This window comes from Tachysurus vachellii, chromosome 7 (genome assembly GCF_030014155.1).
Source record: "Tachysurus vachellii isolate PV-2020 chromosome 7, HZAU_Pvac_v1, whole genome shotgun sequence".
Taxonomy (NCBI): domain Eukaryota; kingdom Metazoa; phylum Chordata; class Actinopteri; order Siluriformes; family Bagridae; genus Tachysurus; species Tachysurus vachellii.
The window spans coordinates 31,173,967-31,199,727 of NC_083466.1; the positions used below are offsets into that span (position 1 = coordinate 31,173,967).

The following is a 25,761-nucleotide window of genomic DNA, read 5'->3' on the forward strand; positions in this document are numbered from 1 at the left end:
CTACCAACAGTTCCACAGATGATGCTATTGCTTTCACCCTACACACTGCTCTCTCCCACCTGGAAAATAAGAACACCTATGTGAGAATGCTGTTTGTGGACTACAGCTCAGCATTTAACACCATAGTGCCTGCCACACTTGTTGCAAAGCTCCAGACTCTGGGACTAAACAGATCTCTGTGCAGCTGGATCCTGGACTTCCTGACAGGCAGAAGTCAGGTGGTAAGAATGGGCAGCAACACTTCATCCCCACTGACCATCAACACTGGTGCTCCTCAGGGCTGTGTCCTCAGCCCACTCCTGTAGTCCCTGTACACACATGACTGTACAGCCACACACAGCTACAACGTCATAGTCAAATTCACTGACGACACAACGGTGACAGGCCTGATCACCGACAACGATGGTACGGCCTACAGAGAAGAGGTGAGCACCCTGACTAAATGATGCCAGGAGAACCACCTCTCACTCAACACTGACAAGACCAAGGAGCAGCTTTAAGTTTCTCGGCATTAGTGAGAATCTTTAAGTTTCTCTGCTCTAGTGAGGATCTCACCTGGTCCATACACACTGACAAAGTGCTGAAGAAGGCACATCAACGCCTCTTCTTCCTGAGACGGCTGAGGAAGTTTGTAATGAGCCCCAGCATCCTCAGAACATTCTACACCTGCACTATATTGAGCATCCTGATGGGCTGCATCACTGCCTGGTTTGGAAACAGCACCGCTGGCAACCGTAAAGCTCTGAAAAGGGTTGTGCGAACTGCCAGCCACATTGTTGGAGGTGAGCTTCCCTCCCTCCAGGACATCTACAGTATACCAGGTGGTGTATAAGGAAAGCTCAGAGGATCACCAGTGACTCCAGCCACCTGTCCCACAGACTGCTCTCTCTGCTTCTCCCAGGAAGACATCTCCACAGCATCCGATCCCGCACCAGCAGAATGAGGGATAGCTTTTTCCCTCAGGCTATCAGACTAATTAACAGTCATAACTAATACACCCTACAGCATACTTTCACAATATGGTATGCCACACACTGCACTTTAACTCCAACAGTTCAACACTGGGCTATATACACACTGCATTTATACTTACTGGACTATAAATACACACTGCATTTAATACAGTAATCTATCTGTTACTACTAGATACCATCCGATGCACATCCATGACATTTCTGTATCCGTACAATCTGTTGCACCTTAACATATTTTTTTTTATATAATATGTATATATATATATATATTTATTTATATATAAGTACATATTGCATATAATGTGTAGTGCTACTGTAAGTATGTCTAATAGTACTCTGTGTGTACTGACTATGTATGAGCCTATTGCACATTTTCACCTGTATGTTCTTAAGGTTTTATGTTTTAAGGTGTTTATGCTTATTGCAAATGGTGTTATGTTGTGTGCCCATCAATGCAAAGGGACTGTTGGACTTCAAAGAATTTGCAAAGATGAACGACAGATGCAAATTTAACCCACACCAAGGGTGTAAATTTTTGCATTAACTCCTCAATTGGACCAGGACAATCAGAAGGCTAAGTTTGTCCAAGAGAGAGAGAGATGGAGCAACAAGAGTGAACAAACCCAGACATTCAATATTCAAGGACAAGATTTACTGTATTAAACACAAGAATTAGTAAAATAAATACAGAAAGGCAGTAGCACAGGAATGCTCATGTGTCAATAATTTGTACTACTTCTCCTTTAAAAATTCCAACAGTTTTAACATGAATCAAAATAAAACAACAAATCTGGATAATCAGTAAACCAGTGTGTCATGGTCGGCGCACCTGCCTCACCTCACGAATGTTAACACAGAGAAGCGTCTCCGGAATACTAGCCACTTCCGGACTACACCCCCCATCATCCATCACGGAGACCGATTGCTCTGCCACCTGTTTCCTATCAGCCATTTCCTATATATACGAACTTGAACTTGACTCCAGTGCGAAGTCTCGATCTGCCATATCGATCATTCTGAGCGTTTCTCGTTTGTATCTAGTTTGCCAGTTCTGACCCTGCCTGTTTGTTTACGAGTTTGTGATTAAAAGCTGCAAATGGATCATCAGCCTTACGACTCCTCATTACAGGAGACTTCGCCACCGAGCGATCCAGCAGCGGTCTTCCAGCTCGCGACAGAACTCTCTGCCCAAGCGCAGCAGCTCGCTGGTCACTATCAGCAGCTGACACGACTCACCTCGCTCACCGGAGAACTAGCCCCGCGGCGCTGAGCCCCCCGTCACCGGCGGTGTCTCTTCCAGCCGTCCCATATGCCGCTCACACAGTCGCCAGCCCTCAACTCGCTTTCCCGGAGAAATTCAACGGAGATCCCGGACGGTGCAAGGGTTTTTTAATGAAGTGCTCACTCTTCGTAGCGCAGCAACCTGCTCTGTACCCGACCGAAGCCAACCGCATAGCCTTTGTGTGCATGCTCCTCACTGGCAAGGCACTGGAATGGGCCACCGCGGTATGGGGAGAAGACAGAACTGCTTTTCCCACTTTTGAGCACTTCCTCACACAGTTTCGCGCTTTCAACCACTCCGCTACAGGGGAGAGCGCGGAGGAGCGCTTACTGGCCATATCACAGAGATCGCACTGCCTCGGACTACGCAATGGCTTTCCGCACTCTCGCGGCGGAGGCAGGATGGGAGGAGAGGCCCCTGAAGCTGCTGTACCGCAAAGGCTTGAACCTGGATCTGCAAGCCGAGCTCGCTTGTCGGGATGAGGGATGGAACCTGTCAGAGTTTATGGATCTCTACATACAGATCGAAAATCTGATACGAACCCGTTGAGCCCCCACATGCGCTTTTCGACCTGAGACCGCATGCGCTTTCTGACCTGAGAATCCCGAACCCATGCAGCTCGATTTCACGCGCCTCGAGTGCGGTGCTTTTGATACGGTATCAACCGTGCATCGATTACCGAGCGCTGAACGACATAACGGTAAAGTTCCGGTACCCTCTCCCCCTCGTGCCATCAGCCCTGGAACAGCTCCGCCGGGCCCGATACTTCACCAAGCTGGATCTGCGCTGTGCATATAATCTCATCCGAATCAGAGAGACGAATGGAAGACCGCCTTTTCGACCCAGTCTGGCCACTATGAATATTTGGTCATGCCGTTCGGCCTTTCTAACAGTCAAGCAGTGTTTCAGTCTTTTATCTTTTATTCCGCGACATGCTGGACTCTGGGTAATCATGAATCAGAAATGCGAATTCCATAAGACCTCGACGGCCTTCCTAGGCTACGTCATCTCGGCCGAGGGGGTTGCGATGGATGACTCAAAGGTGCAGGCGGTACTGCAGTGGCCACGACCGCAAAACATTAAGGAGCTGCAACGCTTTCTGGGATTCGCCAATTTCTACCGCTGCTTCATCCGAGGATTGAGAACGATCGCGGCACCCCTCATGTCCATAACGAAGAAGGCACCAGCCCGCCTCACATGGTCACCTGAAGCGATCACAGCGTTCCAACGCCTGAAGGAAAGTTTCACCTCGGCTCCCATCCTCCACCACCCTGATCCGGACCGACCATTCATAGTCGAGGTGGACGCCGTCTTATCTCAACGCCAGGGCCCGGCCAATAAGATGTTCCCGTGCGCATACTTTTCCTGTAAATTGTCGCCGACGGAGCGCAACTATGAGGTGGGGGACCACGAGCTACTAGCCATGAAGGCGGCATTCGAGGAATGGCGGCACTGGCTGGAGGGCGCACAGCACCCGTTCACCATCCTAATCGATCACAGAAACCTCGAATATCTTCGCGCCGCCAAATGCATCAATCCATGCCAGGCACGGTGGGCCATGTTCTTCACTCGTTTTCAGTTCACCGTGACCTACAGGCCAGGAACCAAAAACGGCAAAGCCGATGCGCTGTCACGCGTATTCCGGGAGGTCAACCAGGATGCACCCACGGAGCCCATCATCCCCGAAACCTGCATCCTTGCTCCTATTCAGTGGGACATTATGACGGAGATATCCCAGGCCAAAGCGTGGACACTACTGCCCACAGATTGCCCTCCAACTAAGATCTATGTGCCCGAGAACCTGCGCGCAACCCTCCTGGAGCTTCTGCAAGCCAGTCTTGCTCCGGCCAACCTGGCATCTCAGGAACGATTCACCTAGCTCAGAACCAGTTCTTTTGGCCGTCTCTGTCCGCGGACAGACGGGAATTCGTCCGGAGATGCGCGGTATGCAACATTTCAAAGTCCTCTCATCAACTCCCCGCAGGCTTACTGCTGCCTCTGCCAACACCACAACGGCCCTGTTTCAGACATTCAATTTCATCTAAGATGCATGGATCCATCCGTACGCAGTTTGCTGTGGCATCCATCTATCCGCTTGCTCCTCAACGGCATCAAAAAAGAAGCACCAAAAGGGTTGGTGAATTCACTACACGTAATAATTTTGACACCTCCTATGACCTCAAGCCAATCCTGTGGCCTCTCATCAGAGCTACACATCTCACTCCTTCGTATCAGAGCAGCTACAACAGCAGCCTCGGTTACAACGATTGCCACATTGAAAAGTCTGGGACGATGGTCTTCCGTAGCATATGAACTAGGGATGCACGATACCACTTTTTCTCTTCCAATCCGATTCCGAATCGATATCTGTGTTCTTTTCTACCTTTAAACTAAAGAATGTATACAACTCACTTAGTTATTAAGATTTATTTGTTTCTGGCAAAGAAATACAAAAATGCCCATATTACTGGATGAAAAATGAAAACACAAGAAACCTTAAAGTATTAAGGCAGTATCAAACAGTACATTTAATAGTTAGTGGTATAACAATCTAAACCATATATACTGCAATTATTAAAATAAATTATTTTCTGAATAAAAGGCAATATTTTAAAGTGAATGTTAAATTAGAACTCTTGAAACACAATGCAAAATGTATTAAACAGTAAACCTTGCACCCAAATGAGCGACATGTTTAACGCACTGAGGTAAATGGAAAAGGTGCCTGCTAAACTTGCCTGTCTGTTGCAGGCGGCTGCGCAACATATTTCCAATAAAATTTATTATATTTATTTACATTAATGTAATTTAATATATAAGTGTATTTTTCTTATAAGTTTAAACAATAGTCTATGATGTTTGCTGTTCATTAATCAACCACCACGAGTATGGGCATCGGAAGTAAATAAAAAGTGGGTGTGTCCTGTCCCACACACATATAATGGTTCCGACACCCATGGATATCAGGAAGCAGCAGCATGGTCAATGCTGTAGGTAAAACACAGAATGGAGTTTAATTTATTAGGGCATTCCTCAAGCAGAATGGATTCGACTGGCGGCGCTCTGAAAAGTAATAAAAAAGACATTATGCGCTGAATAGAGATGGTAAAAGTGGGTGGGTCCAATATTATTGGTCTTAAAAAGTGGGTGGGTCCTGTCCCACCCACATCTAATGGTTCTGACGCCCATGACCACGGGTATCGAATTTGGATCGGTCATGCACCACCGATACATGATTTACTCAAAATGCTTGGATCGGTATCGATATCGGATCGGTATATCCCTAATACGAACGTTACATTCACCCAGGAATCAAGGACATTTGAGATGCGCAAATGTCATGGATTTAGTGGATATACAACATGTTCATTGTATATTGCTGCTGCAGGGGTGTATTATGCTTCCCCCTCTATGATTCACAATCAGCTTTAACCAGCTACAGCAACATGCTTATTGCAAATATGCCGCCATTTGCTCGGCCCGGGGTGACACGTCCCCTGATCTTGATTAGCCCCGGATGTACTAGCTTTCATACTGCAACATCGTTTTTCTTTCCTCTGTATGTCAAATTTCAAGCTTCATGAGCAACAGAGTTTTTACCGGACACATGCAGGGCTGCCAACCTTTGAGTTCAGCTTAGAGTAACATTTTTGGGGGTGTGGTTTGGTTATGGGGAGGGGCTTATGGAGGGGCGTGGCTTGGTGCGGAAAAAAAATACAAACACATTTTACATTTACATCATTTGGCAGACGCCCTTATCCAGAGCGACGTACTTACGTGCTTAAATCTCTAGCATTGAATACATTAATGCTGGCTCACATGGTTACATACTTAAGATACCATGAGTTTAAAACATTTGTTCAAAGTTACAATGAAAAAGTGTCAAAGTGCAAAAGATAGGAAAAGAAAACACAAAATCCATGCATTAGCAGAAGTGTATTAAGTATATATTGATTGTCAAAGTATTTGGTATCTGTACAGAATTTCTTGGGAGATTTACATTACATTTAATTTTCACAAACATTTTACAGAAATAGGATTAACATCAATCAATCAATCAATCAATTTTTATTTAGAGAGCACCTTACAACTACCAGTAGGAGCACAAGGTGCTTTCCAGTAAAACAACAAAAGAAAAGAAAATATAAGAACACAATGAGCATAAAATAGCAGTTGAGTCAGAGGCTATGTGTTAAAAGCTTGTATGAATAAATGATTTTTCAACTGCGATTTAAAAACACTCAGCACAGTGATGCACCCTAAGTTTGCTGGAAGTGCGTTCCACAGTTTTGGTCCCTGGACGGCAAATGACCGGCTTCCAAACTTCTTATACCTATACTTGGAAGTGACCAGAGAAGTATGTCCAGAGGAGCGGAGAGATCTGGCTGGTTGGTAGACCTTTATTAATTCGGCAAGGTAGGCCGGGGCCAGACCATGATGGCCTTGAACACAAACATCAGGACCTTATACTCCACCCTAAACCGCACCAGAAGCCAGTGAAGCGAGAGGAGGACAGGGGTGATGTGTGAGCATTTGGAGGTGTTGGCGAGAACACGTGCTGCCGCGTTTTGTACCATTTGGAGCCGATTGAGAAGTGATTGATTTAGTCCATTGTAGAGAGCATTACAGTAGTCAATCCTCGAGCTGATGAAGGCATGTATAGCTTTTTCAAGGTCAGCTTGGGACAAGAATGATTTGACCTTGCTGAGTAGTCTTGCGCACGGTAGGTGCAAACTGAGGTGTTGGAGGACCAAAACTAAAAGTCTTTGCTTCATTCAGATGAAGGAAGTTCTGGGAAAGCTACTGTTTGATATCCTGAAGGCAATTATGGAGAGGGTCCAATGCAGAACGATTACTCAGAATCACAGGAAGATAGGTCTGGAGGTCATCAGCATAGAAATGAAATTGAACGTTATGATTGGAGATGAGTTGACCAAGTGGCAGCATATAGAGTGAGAACAGAATAGGACCAAGAATAGATCCTTGAGGCACACCAGATGACAGAGGAGCAACTGAGGAAGAATAATCATTAAGCATTACTGAAAAGGTTCTGTTAGCGAGGCATGATGAGAACCAATTTAGCACCGCACCCTGCAGACCAAGAACATGTTGAAGACGAGAGATGAGGATGGCATGATCCACGGTGTCAAATGCAGCGGTTAGGTCCAGTAACACTAAAACCACAGAGCTTTTACCATCCAGGGCTCCAAGAATGTCATTATGGATCCTCAATAACGCTGATTCAGTGCTCTCAACCTGAAACCAGACTGAAATGTATCACCAATGCCGTGCAGTTGAAGATGAGACTGAAGCTGGGTGAAAACAAGCTTCTCCATCAACTTAGACAGGAATGACAGGTTAGATATAGGGCGGAAGTTGGAGAGTATGGAGGGGTCAAGGTTGGGTTTCTTGAGCAGCGGTCTGACAATAGCATGTTTGAGAGCAGCGGGAACAGTACCCACCCTAAAACAGCTGTTTATGAAGGGGACAAGGATGGGACCTATGATGTCAACAGCTTCCTTCAAAATCCTGACAGGAACAGCGTCTAGAGGGCAGGAGGTGGGCTTCAACTTTTTTGAGGTCCACCTGAGTAACTGCATCAAAGTTCTCTAGCACACATTGCACCGCACGAGTAGACATGGCAACAACGGGGACTTGTGTAATGGTTTGCCTAACAAATAAATCCTTGTCCATAAAATGTTGTTTGAATGCATTGCATGTGTTTACAGAAACGTCATTCAAGGCAATAGGCACCGGATTTATAACAGAATTGATAGTGCTGAATAAAATTCCAGGGCGGTGGCTATTGCTATTGATGAGAGCAGAAAGGTACTGTCCTTTAGCTTCCTTCAGTGCACTCTTATAGATAGCAAGACTGTCTCTAAATATCTCCAGTGACACCTGTAACCTATCCTTCTTCCATTTTCGCTCAGCCTGTCTACACCGGTAACATGTGATTAACATGTTCATAGATTAACATGTGGCTGTTTTTGCAGCCTTAATCATTGATTTGGATGCAGCTCCCACTTGAAGCATGGCTCCAAGTCTGCCAGCTTGATTGTCATTAGAGATCGGAGTGTTCCCTCCAGGGCCAGGCTGTTTCTAGTTTTTGTTTTTGTTTAATTATTAGTTACTAGCCTAAACTGGACGGAGACATGGAGCGCCCTGTAACTCACTGACCTTCCTGCCTTTACAGTTCATACGGTGCAGATGGGAGGGAGAACGGCTGACTACACAGTTTATGGGAATAAATTGTGTATTTCCCTCACAATTGTCACAAAAAACTCACTACACTGTCTGTCTGGTCTCTCTGCACGTTGCTTTGAAATATCATGCGGTGCGTTTTTTTCCTCACTGCTGCACGAGTCTGCATGAGAATATGGGGGTGTGACGTGAGAGCGTGAGAATTGGGTCAATTACGTGAGTCTCACGCTGAATGTGTGAGAGTTGGCAGCCTTGTGCATGCTTCCTCTACCTGTTCTCACCATAATTTAGTGGATATACTGTACAACATGCTTGTTGTTATATTGCTGCTGCAGGGGTGTACTATGCTTCCACCTTTACGATTCACAAATAGCTTTAACTGACTACAGCAACATGCTTGTTGCAAATATGTTGCCATTCGCTCACCCCAGGGTGACGCTTCCCCTGATCTTTGATTAGCCCCGGATGTACTAGCTGTCATACTGCAACAGTTACGTTGGGGGTTTTTCCTTTAGGCATATGGTTTGTTTTAACTGAAATACAGTTGTGTGGACAGGTTAGAACAGGTTAGAAATGTTACACATGTTAGTATATCTTGATTAATGTATTCAGTGCTAGAGATTTAAGCACTTATGTACGTCCCTCTGGATAAGGTCTGCCAAATGCTGTAAATGTAAATGTAAATCTTGATGCACAACAGCAGCTCTGTGCTAAAATCTGCATATACAAACCTATATTTGTTTATTTTAGTCTGAAAGGTTTAGGAAATCAGTGGAAGGAAGTTAAAGATCATTGACATTTCCAGGTCAGGAAAATTTAAATAGTTCATTCTAAATGAAAGTCACCTTGCAATCTTCTGAGAGCTAAATGAACATATCGAATGCTGGAAGGAATTTTCAAAAGTTTACTGCATTACTTATAATGCACATATGAAAAGATCATTAAAAAAGATCACTAATTCAATAAAGCTAACAAAATCAGTCATTTACTCCTGATACAGAGAACATGCTTCCATCAGTGTGACAATTACAGAGAGATAAAGTACAAAGTCTTCTTGTGATGGTTGTGACTCATTTATGTTGTGAATCATTTCGAAATCGCTATTTGTTTGAAGCAAATAAGTCCAATAAAAATAAATCCAATGAAAATGTAGGGGGGCAGCTATGGACAGATTACTGCATTCATTATCCAAATAACAAGAAATTACTGACAGAACATGAGGATGCAGGACACAAAGGGACACAGGAGCTAGACTCACAAAGGTAGGAGAACATGGACAGTGTAAAAAAAAATAGAACATTAACTTAAAAAACCACTACATTAGGCTCTGTTTTTAAACAATCAAAACTCCTACATGTTGCAAAGTAGGTGTGGGGCACAACCTAACCTGTTCTCAAACCAAATGAGCAAAGGTAAACAGGAGAAGCTAAAAATTACACACACATCTGTGGGACTTCTTCCCAAAGTTACGTGAATTGTTTAACTACTTTATCTTAAGTTCATTTCAGCTCACTCTACATTGGGGACATCTCTCTGTGGACTGGTGTTTTTCTCTCTTTTGTCCAATAGTTTATATAACTGAACTGATAAACAGTGAACTGTCAATTCAGGTGGATTACAGACTTTAACATGAACTGTGAGTAAACATCTGAAGTGACATTTCATATAAGAGCTCCTTCTGAGCTGAGATCTAGTGATTTTTTTATGTGAATGTTAGAAGGTGAAAATTTAAAATGGTGAGAATTTGAATAAATAAGAAGAATTTTAAAGAAGTATAAAGAGATAATAATGACGGGTGACTTTAACACTGTTTACAGTAAACTGGATATGGCAGATGGGATGGTGTTTAAATCAGATACAAGAGTAAAGAACTAAAGGATCTAATGAGTGAAAACAACCTACATCTGAATATGAATGATTCAGCTCCCAAACTGCTGGAAATGTGGGACGTGTTCTAACGCTTCGCCTCCATAACTGATTTATCCTGGAAAAAAGGTCTGAGGAGAGACTCCTGTCATACACCAGACCTGGTGAGTATCTTATCATTAATGCTGAAAAACACAACAGGACAGAATTACAGTCAAATTTAAACACATTGCTTATGAACAACAAAAGCATAAATACACACATTAGATGTGACATTTTACAGCACACAGTGAATATTACTCAATATCATACAGTAAAGCGACAGTAAGTCAGTAACTCACTATAGTGTCTCCAGTTTACAGTGTGGATCCTTCAAGTAGATCAGAGAGCAGCTTCACTCCTGATTCTCCTGGATTATTATCGTACAAATTCAGTTCTCTCAGGTGTGATGAGGAGTTTGTCCTCAGAGCTGAAGCCAGAGCAGCACAACCTTCATCTGTAATACTACAGTCACACATCCTGCAAGAAAGAAAACCTTCTCACACTTAACACACTCAGTTTTAGTATTGAAAACATGAACTACACAAAATCTTTATATACAGTATATTTACTCTCCATCTCACACACAACAATGACAATATATCAGATAACTACAATTACAGTTACCACAGAGGAGAACTGGATGTTGTAGTGTTTATTAAAACTCTCTCTCTCTCTCTCTGTGTGTGTGTGTGTGTGTGTGTGTGTATGTGTGTGTACCTCAGTTTCTCCAGTGTACAGTATGGATTCTTCAGTCCATCAGAGAGCAGCTCCACTCCTGAATCCTGCAGCAGTTTATTGTTACCCAGGTCCAGTTCTCTCAGACTGGTGGAGTTTGAGCTGAGAACTGAGGACAGAACTCTACAGCTTTCCTCTGTCAGATTACACTGAAACAGACTGAAAGAGAAATTATGAAATGTTTGATTTATAGTGAAATGAGGAGTTTCCATCAGTGAGAAATAAAGTGTTTACCTGAACACCATGAGCTGGGATACAGGTTAGAACTCTGGGTGTAATAGTCGACTCTGACCTCAGCTTTGTTCCTCACATCAATAATATCTCTAAAGTCACATTTTATCATTTAAGGAACACTGAAAGAATTTGTCCATTTTAATGTAAAGAAGAAACAGAAAAACTTTTTCTACATTCAATCATTCCAAGTAGATTAGATTAATGTAACGCTCTCTTTCATGTATTTCACAAAAAAAACCCTTTATACATTACAGTTAGAAACCAAATCACTCCTATTGTACAGGAACTGTACTGGTTACCTGTGACATCCACAATCATTTTAATATCATCTCAAATATTTATTTATCATCAACAAATGCTGACTTCCTTAAGGTGAATTTTAATAAGAAGAAGCTTCAGTCAAACTGCTTTTAGTGTCGCTGCTCCCAGGATGTGGATCTCACTCTCAGTGTTTATCCATCAGTCACCTTCACTAAATACATTTACAAAATAGCTTAAACACAGTGTGTGTGTGTGTGTGTGTGTGTGTGTGTGTGTGTCTGTGTGTGCACCTCAGTATCTCCAGTGTACAGTGTGGATTCTTCAGTCCATCAGAGAGCACAGGGTTCCCACTCTTTTTCAGAGATCATTTTCCAGGACTTTTCCAGGACATTTCAAATTTAGGAAAAAAAGACAAGGATCACAGATTCACGGCCTAAAGTAGTATGTTCTTCTCTCCAGAAGTCTTAAAAACAACGTACGCTTTATGGCTATTACTTAACTATAAAATTAGAAAAACACCAGATACCCACACACAGAGCTCTTTCAAACGAGTCATTCAAAATACGTATTCATTTAGGAATAAAGAAAATGACGGTATTTATGATGATATTCACTTTCACGAACCATTCGTTAATAAATGCCTACTCAAAGAAACGCCATTGTATGTTGCTAAAAAGGAAGTGACAGGAGTGATCCTATGGTTAGTGAAGGATAGAAAGGAAGTCACTTAACTTCTTGTTTAGTGAACTGTTGCAAAAATCAATATCACATTTGCAAACGTGTTTTTAAATTTATATAAGTAAACCTATTATAGGTTACCAGCCTTCGCCTTACTGTATATGTTTACAACACTAGTCTGTGCTGCACTTTGAGCATGCAAATAATTGTTCAATGTATGCTTCACTGTGCATCCCGTCAGTAGAATATCTAATTTTGACTTCTTACAGATCGCCCATAAAACAGGTTTCGGGAACTGTGTGGATGGATTAATTTTTTAAAGACAATTTGTCATGTGAATGAAATTTCAACAATTATAAAATAAAAAGGCCGCACATATTAATACCCTTTCCTTTCTCAGGCCAATGCCGTCATGCATGCTTTAGTTTGCTGTGCATTCCCCTTGCACATGATATTCAGATTAACAAGGTTGATATAACATGCTTACCCGTCACCATTTGCTGAAAACATTCGAGCACTTAAACCATTCCTAGCAGCTGAAACCACCAACACAAGACAGCGTCATCCGTCACAGCGAGATTAAACAGCATAACAAAAAAACGTCAAAACTCAGCGTCCCTGAACAGAGCGCTTTCTGTTACTAACGTTAATTGTTTCGACCAGTTGTAAACTGTTCTTTAAATGATCAAGAACATTTATAATAATAATTTAATAATTAAAATAATAAAGTAAATAAAAATAAAATAATAATTTTCCAGGACAACAAGATTTTTTCCAGGACAATTTATGTTTTCTCTCATTTTCCATGTGTTTTCCAGGACTGGAACATTGGTCATTAATTTTCCAGGATTTCCAGGTTTTCCAGGACGCGTGGGAACCCTGGAGCAGCTTCACTCCTGAATCCTGCAGCAGTTTATTCTTACTCAGGTCCAGTTCTCTGACTGGAGGAGTTTGAGCTGAGAACTGAGGACAGAACTCTACAGCTTTCCTCTGTCAGATTACACTGATACAGACTGGAAGAGAAATGATGAAATATCAGAACACTGATCTCAAACACACAAACACAGCCACAATCCAACTAAAGTTGAAGATGTAACAGAAATATCAGTGTGTTTGTGTCACACACACATCAGAGGACAGGACACCACATCAGCACATTTACAGGAGCAGGGACGTCTTTCTGCACTCCACAATCTCTCAGCTACAATTTATTATAAGACCATTACATCATGTGCATAACACACACATGTGAGAGCGAGCAGCCTACAAACACTACACTCTGATCTGTGTTCAAGTTTCTACAACCCACACTGCAGATACAGTGCATTTTATTACAGAAAATAAAGAATTATACAGCTGTACACTACCAGTTAATAACATGACAACACTAGTCGTACTTTACACTCAGTTATATGTTGGATTTCACAGAGACGCTAAAACAGACCTCTGATTTTACACACACACTGGTTCAAGTGTTTGGTGTGGACCTGAGTACAGGTGGTGTGTTCACATACGTCCAAACACATCCAAAAAACAGCTCTCAGCTACAGCTCTCCCCTACACCCTTCCCACCACATTCTGGCGTAGTCAGCAGGATCTCTTGTGTAGTGCAGAAGACGTGGGTATTGTTTGTGTGTTATTTGTGTTTTGTATTTTATATTTTGTATTCTTTTTTTTGCAGTAAAAGCAACAACAACAACTGAATCAACTTACTCAAAGTGTGGCTCAAATTCAAAATCCTCAGCGTTCGCAATTATCCCAATCTAATCAGATCATTTGTAGAAGGTGTCAGCAGTCTGGTCACTTTGCTAGTGATTGTGATGGGGAACGGAGACCTTTTCGCTTTCCACCAGTACACGCACACTCCGGGGTAACGAGAGGTGGGCAGTCACAGTCCAGGCAACCGTCGGAAAACTAGTTCCCGCTGAGCTGCAGGGCCACAGCTTGGTCGGGGAAAAGACAGGCTTGGGTGTTCTAAATGATGCCGATTTTATGTCTCGTTTTATGTCGACGTGTCCACAACTTGACGTGTGTATGGGTGGGGTTATGGTACCTTGTCTGGTGGAAACTGGTTCTATGGTGTCCACCATTACAGAGAAGTGTTTCTTGGCAAATTTCGGGTCGTGGGGTCAGGAACATCTTAGGTCGTGACATTGGTTACAGCTCCGGGCTGCGAATGGCCTCTCAATTCCTTATATCGGCTATTTAGAACTGGATGTACAGCTTTGTGGGCATGTGGTTTTAGGGTGCGGAGTGCTGGTGATCAGAGATCTTCCCGGTGGGTGTGTGCTCAGGTTCCTGGTGTTCTGGGAATGAACGTCCTAAGCCGCTTCTACCAGGAGCTCTTTGGCCAGCATGGCACAAGTCTTTTTGATTTACATGGCACAGCTTATGTGCCTGTGGTTAATGTGGGTACAATAGATGTAGTGATGTACGCTAGCATGGTCGTAGGCACTGTTAATCATGTTCATGTGGTTAGCTTACCCCCAGAGGTCACTGAAGTTCAGGAGGTTTCAGCTAAGGTGAATACACAAGTTGTGCAGGCTTCCCCTTCTGTACAAGAGCAGATCAGGGTAATTGACTTGTCTATGTTGTCAGTGGAAGAACAAGGTAAGGTGAGGGTGCTACTAGACCAGTATTCGTCTGTGTTTTCCATACATGATGGGGATTTGGTATGTACTAATCTCATTTCCCATGACATCCCCTTACTAGATGAGGTCCCTGTGCGCCAGCGGTATAGGCGTATTCCTCCTTCCGAGTACGAGGTAGTAAAGGCTCACATTAACCAACTTCTTGAGGCCCAGGTAGACTACTATACTAGACTATGTGTGTAGACTACTGTCATTTAAATGCCAAGACCAGGAAGGATGCCTTCCCTCTACCTTGTATCGAGAAGACGTTGGACTCACTGGCAGGGGCACATTGGTTTTCCACCATGGACCTTGCCAGTGGGTACAATGGGCCATGCCAGTGGGCCATGACTGAGAAGTTCCGGGAGTACCTGCTGGGACACAAGTGTGTAGTCTACACTGATAATAACCCTCTTAGCTACCTGACCTCAGCTAAGTTGGGTGCCATGGAACAGCGTTGGGCTGCCCAATTGGCAGCCTTTGACTTTGAGCTTAAGTATAGATCAGGTAAGAGCAACCGCAATGCTGATGCTTTGTCATGCCAGAACTCACCTGCTGTGGAGGTTCAGGATCTGTGCCCAGGTGTGTCCGTTCCTGCTGCGTTGCGTCAAGTCGACCAAGGCGGATTGGTGACTCGGGTAAACCAGATCGTATCCTTTCCTGGTTATTCCATCAGTGATATGTCTGCTCAGCAGCAGGCCGATCCATTAATTGGAGAGCTGCTGGTGTTTTGGAGGCGGAAATTGCCGCCTAGCTCTGAGGCGCGTAAGAGACTTTCTAGGTCTGCTGTGCTTTTGTTTCAGCAGTGGGATTGCCTGGTGGAGAAGGGGGGGGGTGCTTTATCGTCGGGTGTTTCGCCCGTATGGTGAAATAGAGGAGAAGAGGAGGTCCACCAAGTGCTATTGCCGATGGCCAAGAAACCCGAGGTGTTTTACGCAATTACACTGCACGAGCACAAGGGGGTGGAGCGCACCTCTCAGCTTATGTGGCAACAATGTTATTGGCCAGGGATGTCCTTTGACATTGCCCGGTGGTGCCACGAGTGTGAGAGGTGCCAGTGTGCACCTGTTAGTTTCATGGGATACCTGCTGGCTGCACGGCCAAATGAGATTCTGGCCTTGGACTTTACTGTGTTGGAACCCTCAAGTTCCAGTCTTGAGAATGTGTTGGTCATGACTGATATTTTCACCAAATACACCTTGGCTGTACTTACTAGAAATCAACAAGCTGAGACTGTGGCACAGGTTCTGATTGTTGAATGGTTCTGTAAATTTGGGGTGCCTGGCCGTATCCATTCGGACCAAGGCCGTAAATTTGAGTCGGCTCTTATTCATCAGTTGTGTTGCTTATATGGAGTTGAAAAGTCACGCGCTACTCCATATCACCCTGCTGGAAACGGCCAGTGTGAACGTTTTAACAGGACGTTGCACAATCTCTCGTGCACCTTGCCTGTGTCAAGGAAGGGGGACTGGCCATCTTGTCTTCCCCAGGTACTGTTCGCCTACAACACTACTCCTCACCAAGCTATGGGGGAATGCCCGTATTTTTTGATGTTTGGGCAGGAGCCTAGACTTCCAATCAACTTCTGGAAGTCTGGAAGTTTCTGTAAAGCTGCTTTGTGACAATGTCCATTGTAAAAAGCGCTATACAAATAAACTTGAATTGAATTGAATTGAACTTCTTGCTTGGTAGAGTCGAAGAGCCGCTGGCAGGTAGTGTTCATCGGTTTGTCCTGGAGCATCAGGATCGGTTGCAGGTGGCTTTTGAGGGTGCTCGTGAGCGGTTGGGGGCCGCTGCTGACCGCCGGAAAGCCAGGCACGATTTGCAGGTACGAGAATCACCACTGAAGGAGGGTCAGTTGGTATATCTCCGTGACTAAAGCGTGAGAGGTCAACATAAAATCCATGACATTCCATTGGTGGAACCTGTGCGGCCTCGAGAGGAAGAGTTTTTTTTTATTTGTTTGTTCTGGTACCTGAAACATCACAGGTTCGTAGTAGGCAAGCGCCTAGGAGTATGGTTCAGTCTGAACCCCAGGGTTCTGGTGAAGTCCAGGAATCAGAAGAAATCCCTGAGGCAGAGTGAATGTGCAGCCACTAATGAACCCTCCTTTATACTCTGTTTCGGTGGGTGAGAGTGTGGTGAGAAGGACTGGAAGGGGTACTGCTGGGCAGCACTCTAATATACATCACCTCCCGCGATCATTGGGGCCAGGTACAGTGTCTAGTATAGTGGGTAGTCCTATTCCGTACTTGGGACTGAAGGTTAAGAGGGTGGGCTTTTGGATTAGTTCACCGTCGGGGCGATGATGCATGATGATGAGTAGACGCATTCCAATTTACACAACTACTCTCTTAGTCCGTTCTGGTCTCCAAATCGATCCATTTTTCTTTCTGTGACCGTATGAATGAGGTACAAGTGGTGATTGACGCTCATGACTACCAATCAGTAGCGAGCAGGCACTATTTAGAGCGGGTTGGTTTGAGCCTGTCATGCGTCACGTCCGTACCCTCCCCTTTTTCTGTTGCTATAGTGGTTTCAGCCTGTCTTTTCATCAGTGTGTGTCCCTGTCAGATGCTGTTTTGGATCTGTTTACTGCCCTCCCTTCAGTTTAACAGCGGGTTATTTGAAGGCTGCTTATCCTGAGCGGTGAATTGATTCTCATAAACTCATCTATCCGCATTTGGATTCTCATTTTCGTCCTGGGCGATTATTACTGTAGTTCGGTTTTCCTCCGCTGTGCGCCGAGTGAATAATATTGGCTTACAACTATTTAAAGGGACTTCTGCTGCTGCCGTTTGGCTTTTGTGATTGTTTTAACTGATATTTTCTGGCCTACTTTGGGGTGGAGCAACGTGCAATTATCAGGGCTGGCCTAAGGACGACTCGACAGCTCCTTTGAGTCCTTCTTTCTCCTTTGAATCCTGCTTTCCCCAAACTTTTAATAAAGTTTTTCGTTGTTTTTCTTTTTAAGATGTGTATATGGTGAACCATACTGTGCTTTGGTGACTGTCCATCGTGTTACGGTGGAATTGTGACTTCAATTTGCTTTTCATTCATTTCGGTTTGAGATTTATTTTGTTTTTGATTTCTTTCAGGAGCTGGGGTCCCACTGGTGAAAGATCTTTGGTAGTGGTGCTACTTCAACGTTTGCCGTGCGATACTTTTGACATGTACGAGTGTGTGCTCTGAGTTCACGGTGAGGTGTGTGTGTGTGTGCGTGGAAGTGTGCTTTTGGATAACTAGTGCTGATCACTCCGGTGCGTAACCCCAGCCCTGTACCTAATGATTATATTTTGTTTTGTTTATTTGGAAGTTGTGTAAGTTGGTTGTTTAATATTTCTTTCGTCTGGTTGTTTATTTTTGTTATTTGTGTAATTGATTGTCACTGGACCTTTTTACCAGTGAGGACATTTTCTTTTCGTTAAGTTTGCTTTTCTAATTTTGGTTGGTGCAAGTTGGTGTGCAGTGTCACTGGAGAGAAAGCTGCTATGAATGGCACCATAGTACTGAGACTGTTTAAGTGATTTTGCTATTTTAAATTCAAGTTTTCAATAAATGTATTTTTATATGATGCCCACGTTTCCTGCCTACACTTATTTATAAGTGAATCGAACTTGTGTGATCTAATAAACTCTGGGGTTTAATTCTATTTCCTGGGTGTAAGCCTCCCAGGTGGCGTAGTCGAATTTGTTACACGTAGATAAATTTGAGCTTGTGTGTGACAAGCTGTACAGCTCTCCCCTACACCCTTCCCGCCACATTTCCAAAGCAGTGAGCTTCTCCGTGATGTTAACCAAAGCAGTATCCAAAGCAGTGAGCCTCACCGTGATGTTATCCATATTGCGATTAATAGTCCCAGCCTCAGTGCTGACCACTCGTCCACTGCATCAATCATGACGGGCAGCCTTGGGAGGTTTTGGACAGCTGTCACCGTTTTCTGATTTTCTCGATAAACCAGGGCAATGCCTAATTCAATCAGCAGAACTCCTGTTATCATGGTTCTGAATAGGTAGATATCTTCAATGTCCTCCACGGAAAGAGCCGCCAGACACAGAACCCGCCACTTCTCCCATGTGTCCATCGAATAGCCAGCTGCAAACGTTCCGGCAGGGCAGTCAGGTTCCCCCAAACCCAAGCTTCTCGTCGAGAAGATGGTGTCAATTGCATTGAGAGACCAGTTTACTAAATCCATGATGTTTTTTAGTTTGGAGAGCAGTGCGGAGAGAGTCTCTCAATGTATAAGGCAATAGACGAGACAGGAGGAGCAAAGCAGGGAAAGTAAAGGGGAGGGAGAGGGAGAGAAAATGCGACCGCCTTCGTTGAGAGCCAAAAGAGCTTTTACCACTGGCAGCAGCCTCAGATGAAATTCATCTGATGAATGATATTTATTAAAATCACCTCTAATTCACCTCTGTAACTCAGTTATAAAACTCAACTTAAGCTGAATACAAGACCATATTTAATACAACAAAGAAAATCCACCTCCACTCTTTCCAGTATGGTACAATTCAGTATTTTGTTCCCAGTTCAATAAGAGCTCCAGTGATATCAGACCTCAGTGTCTGTAAACCTTTAGCCCAGTATGTAATATTTTATCAGTACATAATGATGAACAGAGAACAAAACCAGTCTGTTACAATGTTGTACAACAAAAATATAGATTAACTACAGCTGCTTATAAATACAAACACAGTTCACAGCTTAAAATCTCCAAAATCCACAGAAAGGTTCGAAAGAACGAAACCTGACGTCTCTTTAACAGTAACAGTAATAAACCTGACCTACCGTCACGTGCAACCGTCTTTGTGTTCACCGTCTGTTTTTACCACATCCACCATCTTCTGATGGAGTGAACCAGTCAAAAAACTGTGTCTGTAATTCAACCACAACAGATTAACAACAATCATGATCCAAGAACAAGAATGTGATCGGTCATTAAAAGTTTGGTGTCTTTGTCGAACTCCAAGTATAACAAAACAGGACTTTTTAATAACAGCGGTCGCGACACTACACTCACCTGTGACAGATTATTCAAAGGAGCTCATTGTGGACTTCAAAGAAAAAAAGGAAAGAGTCAGGAAAGGAAAGGAAAGAGTCAGGAGGCACGCATGACAACATCCACATCAATGGGATGGCTGTTGAGCGCGTTTCCAGCTTCAAGTTCCTGGGGATCCACATCTCGGCGGACCTGTCCTGGACTACCAACACCTCCAGCCTGGTCAAGAAGGCTCACCAGTGCCTCTTTTTCCTGAGGACACTAAAGAAAAATCAGCTTTCCTCGGATATCCTGGTGAACATCTACCGCTGTGCAATAGAAAGCATCCTAACCAGCTGTGTCACAGTCTGGTATGGGAGCTGCTCTGTTGCAGAGCGCAGGCCATTGCAGCTGGTGTTGAAAACTGCCCAGCGCATCACAGGGACTCCACTTCCTGCCATGGAGGACATCCACAAGAAACTCTGTCTGTGTCGCGCTCAGGTGCCTCCGGACCAGGACTAGCCGACTAAAAAACAGCTTTTTTCCTAGAGCCCTCTCTTTACTGAACTCTGCCACTCGCTGATCCTACTGTCCTTCATTCTACTACCAACCCCCCAACACACACACACCTCAAACAATGCTATTGCGCTAATGGACTGTCTAAACTAAAACTTCTGATCACTTGTAAATTTGCTCAATCACACCCCACAATTTGTTATTGCACTAATGGACTGTTACATAAAATCATGCTCATTTGCACACTTGCTCTCCTTTTTTGCATTGCTGCTCACCATTGCCTTACCATTGTATATACACACCTAATTTCTGTTCATAATAACAGCAATATATTATATTATGATCATAGTACTTATCCTCCTGTATATTTTGGTTTATCGTAATAACAATATATTTTGTTTATAGCACATACCCTCTGTAAATTTTAGTTTATAGTAATAGACATCTGTATATTATGTTCATAGCACATAAACAGTATATTCATCTGTACATTATATTCATAGTACATATATATTCATTTGTATATTATATTCATAGAACATATATATTTGTCAGGATTCTGCCCGGACTTTGGCCATGTGCCTTTTTGTTTATGTTCGGTATTCACGTCTCTGCCCCGCCCCTGCCTTGTCCTCGTCTTTTCCTAGTCTCTGTTTCGTGTTATTTAAGTTAATAAATCCCTGTTCTTTTTTGTTAAGCTTCCCCGCGTTACATGACAGAAGGATTCCGCCAGACCTGGACCCAGCAGGATAGCGTCAGCCTGGACCGGCCGAATGGGAGCATTTTTTTTTTTTCTTATTGGACTTTTTTCCCCCTGGACTTCGTGGTTTTGGTGAAATCGGTCTGCATTTTTCCGGTTAGGGACGCCACTCCGCTTCCGGTTTCTCCGTGGGGGGGCACCGCCTCACTTCCTGGTTGCGGGCCATGTCAGCAGCCCGAGTTTTGTTTTGTTTTTTCGGTGTCCTGTGACATCGCCCCGCACCTGTCCGCTTCACATTTGGTTTCTGTGGAGGACGCCGCCCCACTTCCTGTCCGCGGGGGTGGTTCCTGTTCACGAGAGGTGGGTCTGGCCGCGGTGCGTCGGGGGTTGCGCTCCTGTTTGGCCGTGGAGGTCGCTCGGCCCTCCTGTTCGGCCGTGGAGGTTGCTCGGCCCTCCTGTTCGGCCGTGGAGGTCGCTCAGCCCTCCTGTTCGGCTGTGGACGTCACTCGGCCCTCCTGTTTGGCCGTGGAGGTCGCTTGGCAGACACGTGAACACCGAACATAAACAAAAAGGCACATGGCCAAAGTCCGGGCAGAATCCTGACAGTACCCCCCCTTGAGGTGCGGCTAACGGCGAGGCAGGTGGGGGGAGCAAGGCACACGGTGAGGCAGGTGGTCGTCGCTCGGCCCCCCTGTTCGGCTGTGGACGTCGCTCGGCCCCTCTGGCTGCGCCGCCCTGTGCCTTGCTCCCCCCACCTGCCTCTCCGTGTGCCTTGCTCCCCCCACCTGCCTTGCCGTGTGCCTTGCTCCCTCCTCCCGGATCCGTTGGGACTGTCAGGACGGATTGGCGCGTCGTTAGCCGCACCTCAAGGGGGGGTACTGTCAGGATTCTGCCCAGACTTTGGCCATGTGCCTTTTTGTTTATGTTCGGTGTTCACGTGTCTGCCCCGCCCTTGTCTTTTCCTCCCCGCCTCTGCACACCTGTCCCTCATATGTCATGATTATCATTAGTATTTAGTTGAGGCGCGTTGCCTTGTGCAGCGCGGAATCTTCTGTTGTCTTCTGTTTTGTCCTGTCGTCTTTTCCTAGTCTCTGTTTCGTGTTTTTTAAGTTAATAAATCCCTGTTTTTTTGTTAAGCTTCCTGCATTTGGGTCCGTTTTTATCCCTGCGTTACATGACAATATCTGTAAATCACTGTGTATAGTATTAACCATATATTTTGTTACAGCACATATCCTTCTGTAGATCTGTACACATGTTCATAGTACATACACATCTGTAAATGACTCCATATTACCACTTACTTAACTTAAGTTTAAATCTTGTACAAACTGTATATCCTGCACTTGCTACTACTGCACTCTGATTAGACATAAACTGCATTTCGTTGCCTTGAACTTGTACATGTGTAATGACAATAAAGTTGAATCTAATCTAATTAATTATTCATCCTCACTCTTTTTACCTGCTTGTACACTTGATAAGCAAAGAAAAAAGAACTCCATCAAAATAAAAATCTTCATATAAAAAGTCACATTTAAACTCCATCCTCTACAAACAGTTCAGTGTTAGAGAAAGAAAATCTTCATCACTCATCTGAGTTAGCTGCCTAGCTTGTTTATAACATAATAAGAAGATAAAGCTGAACATTTTCCCACTTCGTCTGTCCAATGTGTCGAGGTCCAAAATGATGATTGATGTTTTATTTACCACGAGCTCAGTCCTTGGTAAAGTTTATCAGACTGAAGGAGACTTTTGTTTTTCCTTCTGTGGCAGGGGGAGTGACTCCGATTACGTCACGGTGCAGGTGCAGCGTTAGCTTATTGGCAGCTCCACAGAGCTATAAAAACAGGAGCATGCACGGTTACCTGGGATGTGTCACTTGCTACGTCACTAACGCGCTTCCGTCACTTCCCGGAACTAGATGAAATTGCTTGAGACGGTAAGGGGAACGCGGTGTTGGTTGTTTTCTTGGCCATTGCATGTGTTTGATTATGAGAAGTGCGCTGTTTTAATGTGTTTTAGAGACGGCGATTGGTTTGAAGAGCACTTCTGCCTTGACCCTACAAGTCGCGCTGCAATGTCTGTTTAGTATCGTCACATAAATCGGGCATAGATATCGGAGAAGCTGTGAGAACCTGACGCAGTGCTGGATCACTGTTTTGTAACGGCGTTTGCTGTGAAAGATTCCATTGGCTTTCTATAAAACGTTGATGTCTGCGATTGGTAGGTATTTAGGCACACATGTATTAGAATGGAGAACATATCTAACAGAGTAACAGTCTCCCTTTGTTTATAGGTGTCATAACGGCTCGTAATTATTCCAGTCGGCGTGCTCCGCGTTTGTATGACTGCAGTGCTGTCCTGTTTCCAACCGGTTTCCAACCGGGTTTCCAATCGGGTTTCCAGATCTGTTTTCAAACCTGCTTCCAAGTTTATCTGTTTATTTTCTTTCTGTGGTTGTTCCATATTTTGTCTTTTTAGTTTTACAATATATCATTTTTGAAGTATTTCACTTGAAATGTTGATTTGATTCTTTGGCTTACTGTTGTTCTTCAGTTGCATTTGGTTTTGTATTGCTTCTGGGGTTTGAACAGTTAGTCTGGATTTCGTGATTTCTTGTCTAAGTTATTTTATTTTAACTGTATTGGATTTAGTTTTTATTTATATTTCTTTTTTTTTAATATATTTTGTAGAAGTTGATTTATTGGAGCAACTATTTACTGGTTGTGAGAATTTAATCATTTATTTTTGTTTTCTTGAGTTGACTCAGTCTTTAAGGTGACTGTGGTTGATGTATGTTATCTTTTTTTGGCAGGGCCTGAGCACTAGGGGTGGAGGACTGGCTTTCGGTGGTGGTACTTCCTCACAAGTGTGTTGTGACTATCTCACTGTGGGTGTGTGTAAACAGTGAAGTGCAGTGATTCACCTATGAGTGTGGCCTTTTGCTCTGTTTTCCTGTACTGGTAAGCTTTAGTCCCTGTCCCTAATTTGTTCAAGAAAGATCTGTAGCTCGTTTGGCTGAAGGTTTCTTTATTTATTTTAATGTTTTAATGAGAGTGTCAATAAAGAGGACTTTGTATTGTGACTTATGTCTCTGACTCTAATTGGTGATACGAACTTGTGTATGCCAGTGGTAGGTGTCCCTTTCAAATTCTTTGGGTGAAATTCCCAAGGTGGCGTAGTCAAAATCAATCTCTATCTTGTTTGTATTTTAGTAATTGCTCTAGAACCCTTAACACCCCTCTCAACGCCACACTTCGTATTGGGTTAAATTTTTAAAAAGCATTTACTGTAGGTTTTATTTTTATTAGAAAGAGCAATTGAGGAAAAAAGCCATGACAGAGTGAATCTCCCCACAACACTGTCACACACAACAAAAGATGAGGAACTTGAACATAAAGAGATACTTGAAGGACATTAGAGTGTTTTAATATTTACTTTTTATATTTTCTATCCATATTGATCCCATTTTGTCAGTCTGATGTTTTTCTCATCTGTGAGAGTTTTGTTAAATGTCACTTTCAAAATGAACTGAAAAGAAAGTCTTTCACTGGTGTTTGGTTCAGAAATGTCTTTAGTTCTTAAATGCATGCAGTTATTTTGTATAGATATTTTACATAAATTTGAGAACACTTAATTTTTCATGATTCATATATAAAAGCTATAAAATGACTCATATGATGTTATAAGATTTTGTCCATGTGGCCCAGCCCTCAGTTCAGATATAAAATGTTAGTGTAAAAAGTGAAACAATCTTCTGTAAAAGTACCAGAGGTTTGTTTAAAAGATGATTAGAGGAACTATTAACTAACATTAATCCAAACAGTGCAGTTCAGTGTTACATTAAAATAATAAACCATGCAGTAATACAGTTAAATAAATAAAAATACTCACACAGCTTCTCTGGAGGCTTTGACCACTGGCAGCAGCTTCAGAAGACCTTCATCTGATTCATCATATTTACTCAAATTAAACGCATCCAGCTCCTGTTCTGAGGTCAGTAACACAAACACCAGAGCTGACCACTGAGCAGGAGAGAGTCTGGTGTCACTGAGACGACTGTCACCTCCTCTGTTCAGGTAAGTTTGTACTTCCTGCACTAGAGAATGATCATTCAGTTCATTCAGACAGTGGAACAGATTGATGGATTTCTCTGGAGATGGATTCTCCCTGATCATCTCCTTGATGTATTTCACTGTTTCCTGTTTGCTGTGAGATCTGCTTCCTGTCTGTGGCATTAAGTCTCGTAGGAGAGTCTGATTGGTCTCCAGTGAGAGACCCAGAAGGAAGCGGAGGAACAGGTCCAGGTGTCCATTCTCACTCTGTAAGGCCTTGTCCACTGAACTCCTGAGGAGATCAGACATGTTTGGATTTCTGATGAAACTTTTAAGATCTTGCTTCACTAACACATTTCTCTTTTTTGATATAAAATACAGAAATGTGTATAAAGCAGCGGAAATGTATGAAGCGGTTGGTATAGTTTGTGATTGGACAAGACACCTGTCACTCAAAGTATACATGAAGTTCAACAGTCTGCCACAGGGAAAAGTTGGAATGGATGGATGGAATGGATTACTGTGGATTAATTCTGTTATTTTCTTGAACGGAGAACTTTATTTAAACGGAGAACTTTACACATTACACATAAGATTCCATAC

The 25,761-nt window shown here is 43.5% G+C and overlaps 2 protein-coding genes across 3 annotated transcripts in view; both read right to left on the reverse strand.

The window, feature by feature from the left end:
* The window catches only part of LOC132849173 (NLR family CARD domain-containing protein 3-like), a 116,011-nt gene that overhangs the window by 89,304 nt on the left and 946 nt on the right, over positions 1-25,761 (reverse strand). The gene's annotated exons all lie outside the window — the stretch shown is intronic.
* On the reverse strand, positions 10,364-25,551 carry LOC132849198 (ribonuclease inhibitor-like). The gene is made up of 4 exons (XM_060875461.1): positions 24,998-25,551; positions 11,086-11,262; positions 10,668-10,845; positions 10,364-10,511 (listed from the first exon to the last, which is right to left on the reverse strand). The coding sequence occupies exons 1-3, from the start codon at positions 25,465-25,467 to the stop codon at positions 10,683-10,685; spliced, it is 810 nt and encodes a 269-aa protein (XP_060731444.1). The 5' UTR covers positions 25,468-25,551; the 3' UTR covers positions 10,364-10,511; positions 10,668-10,682.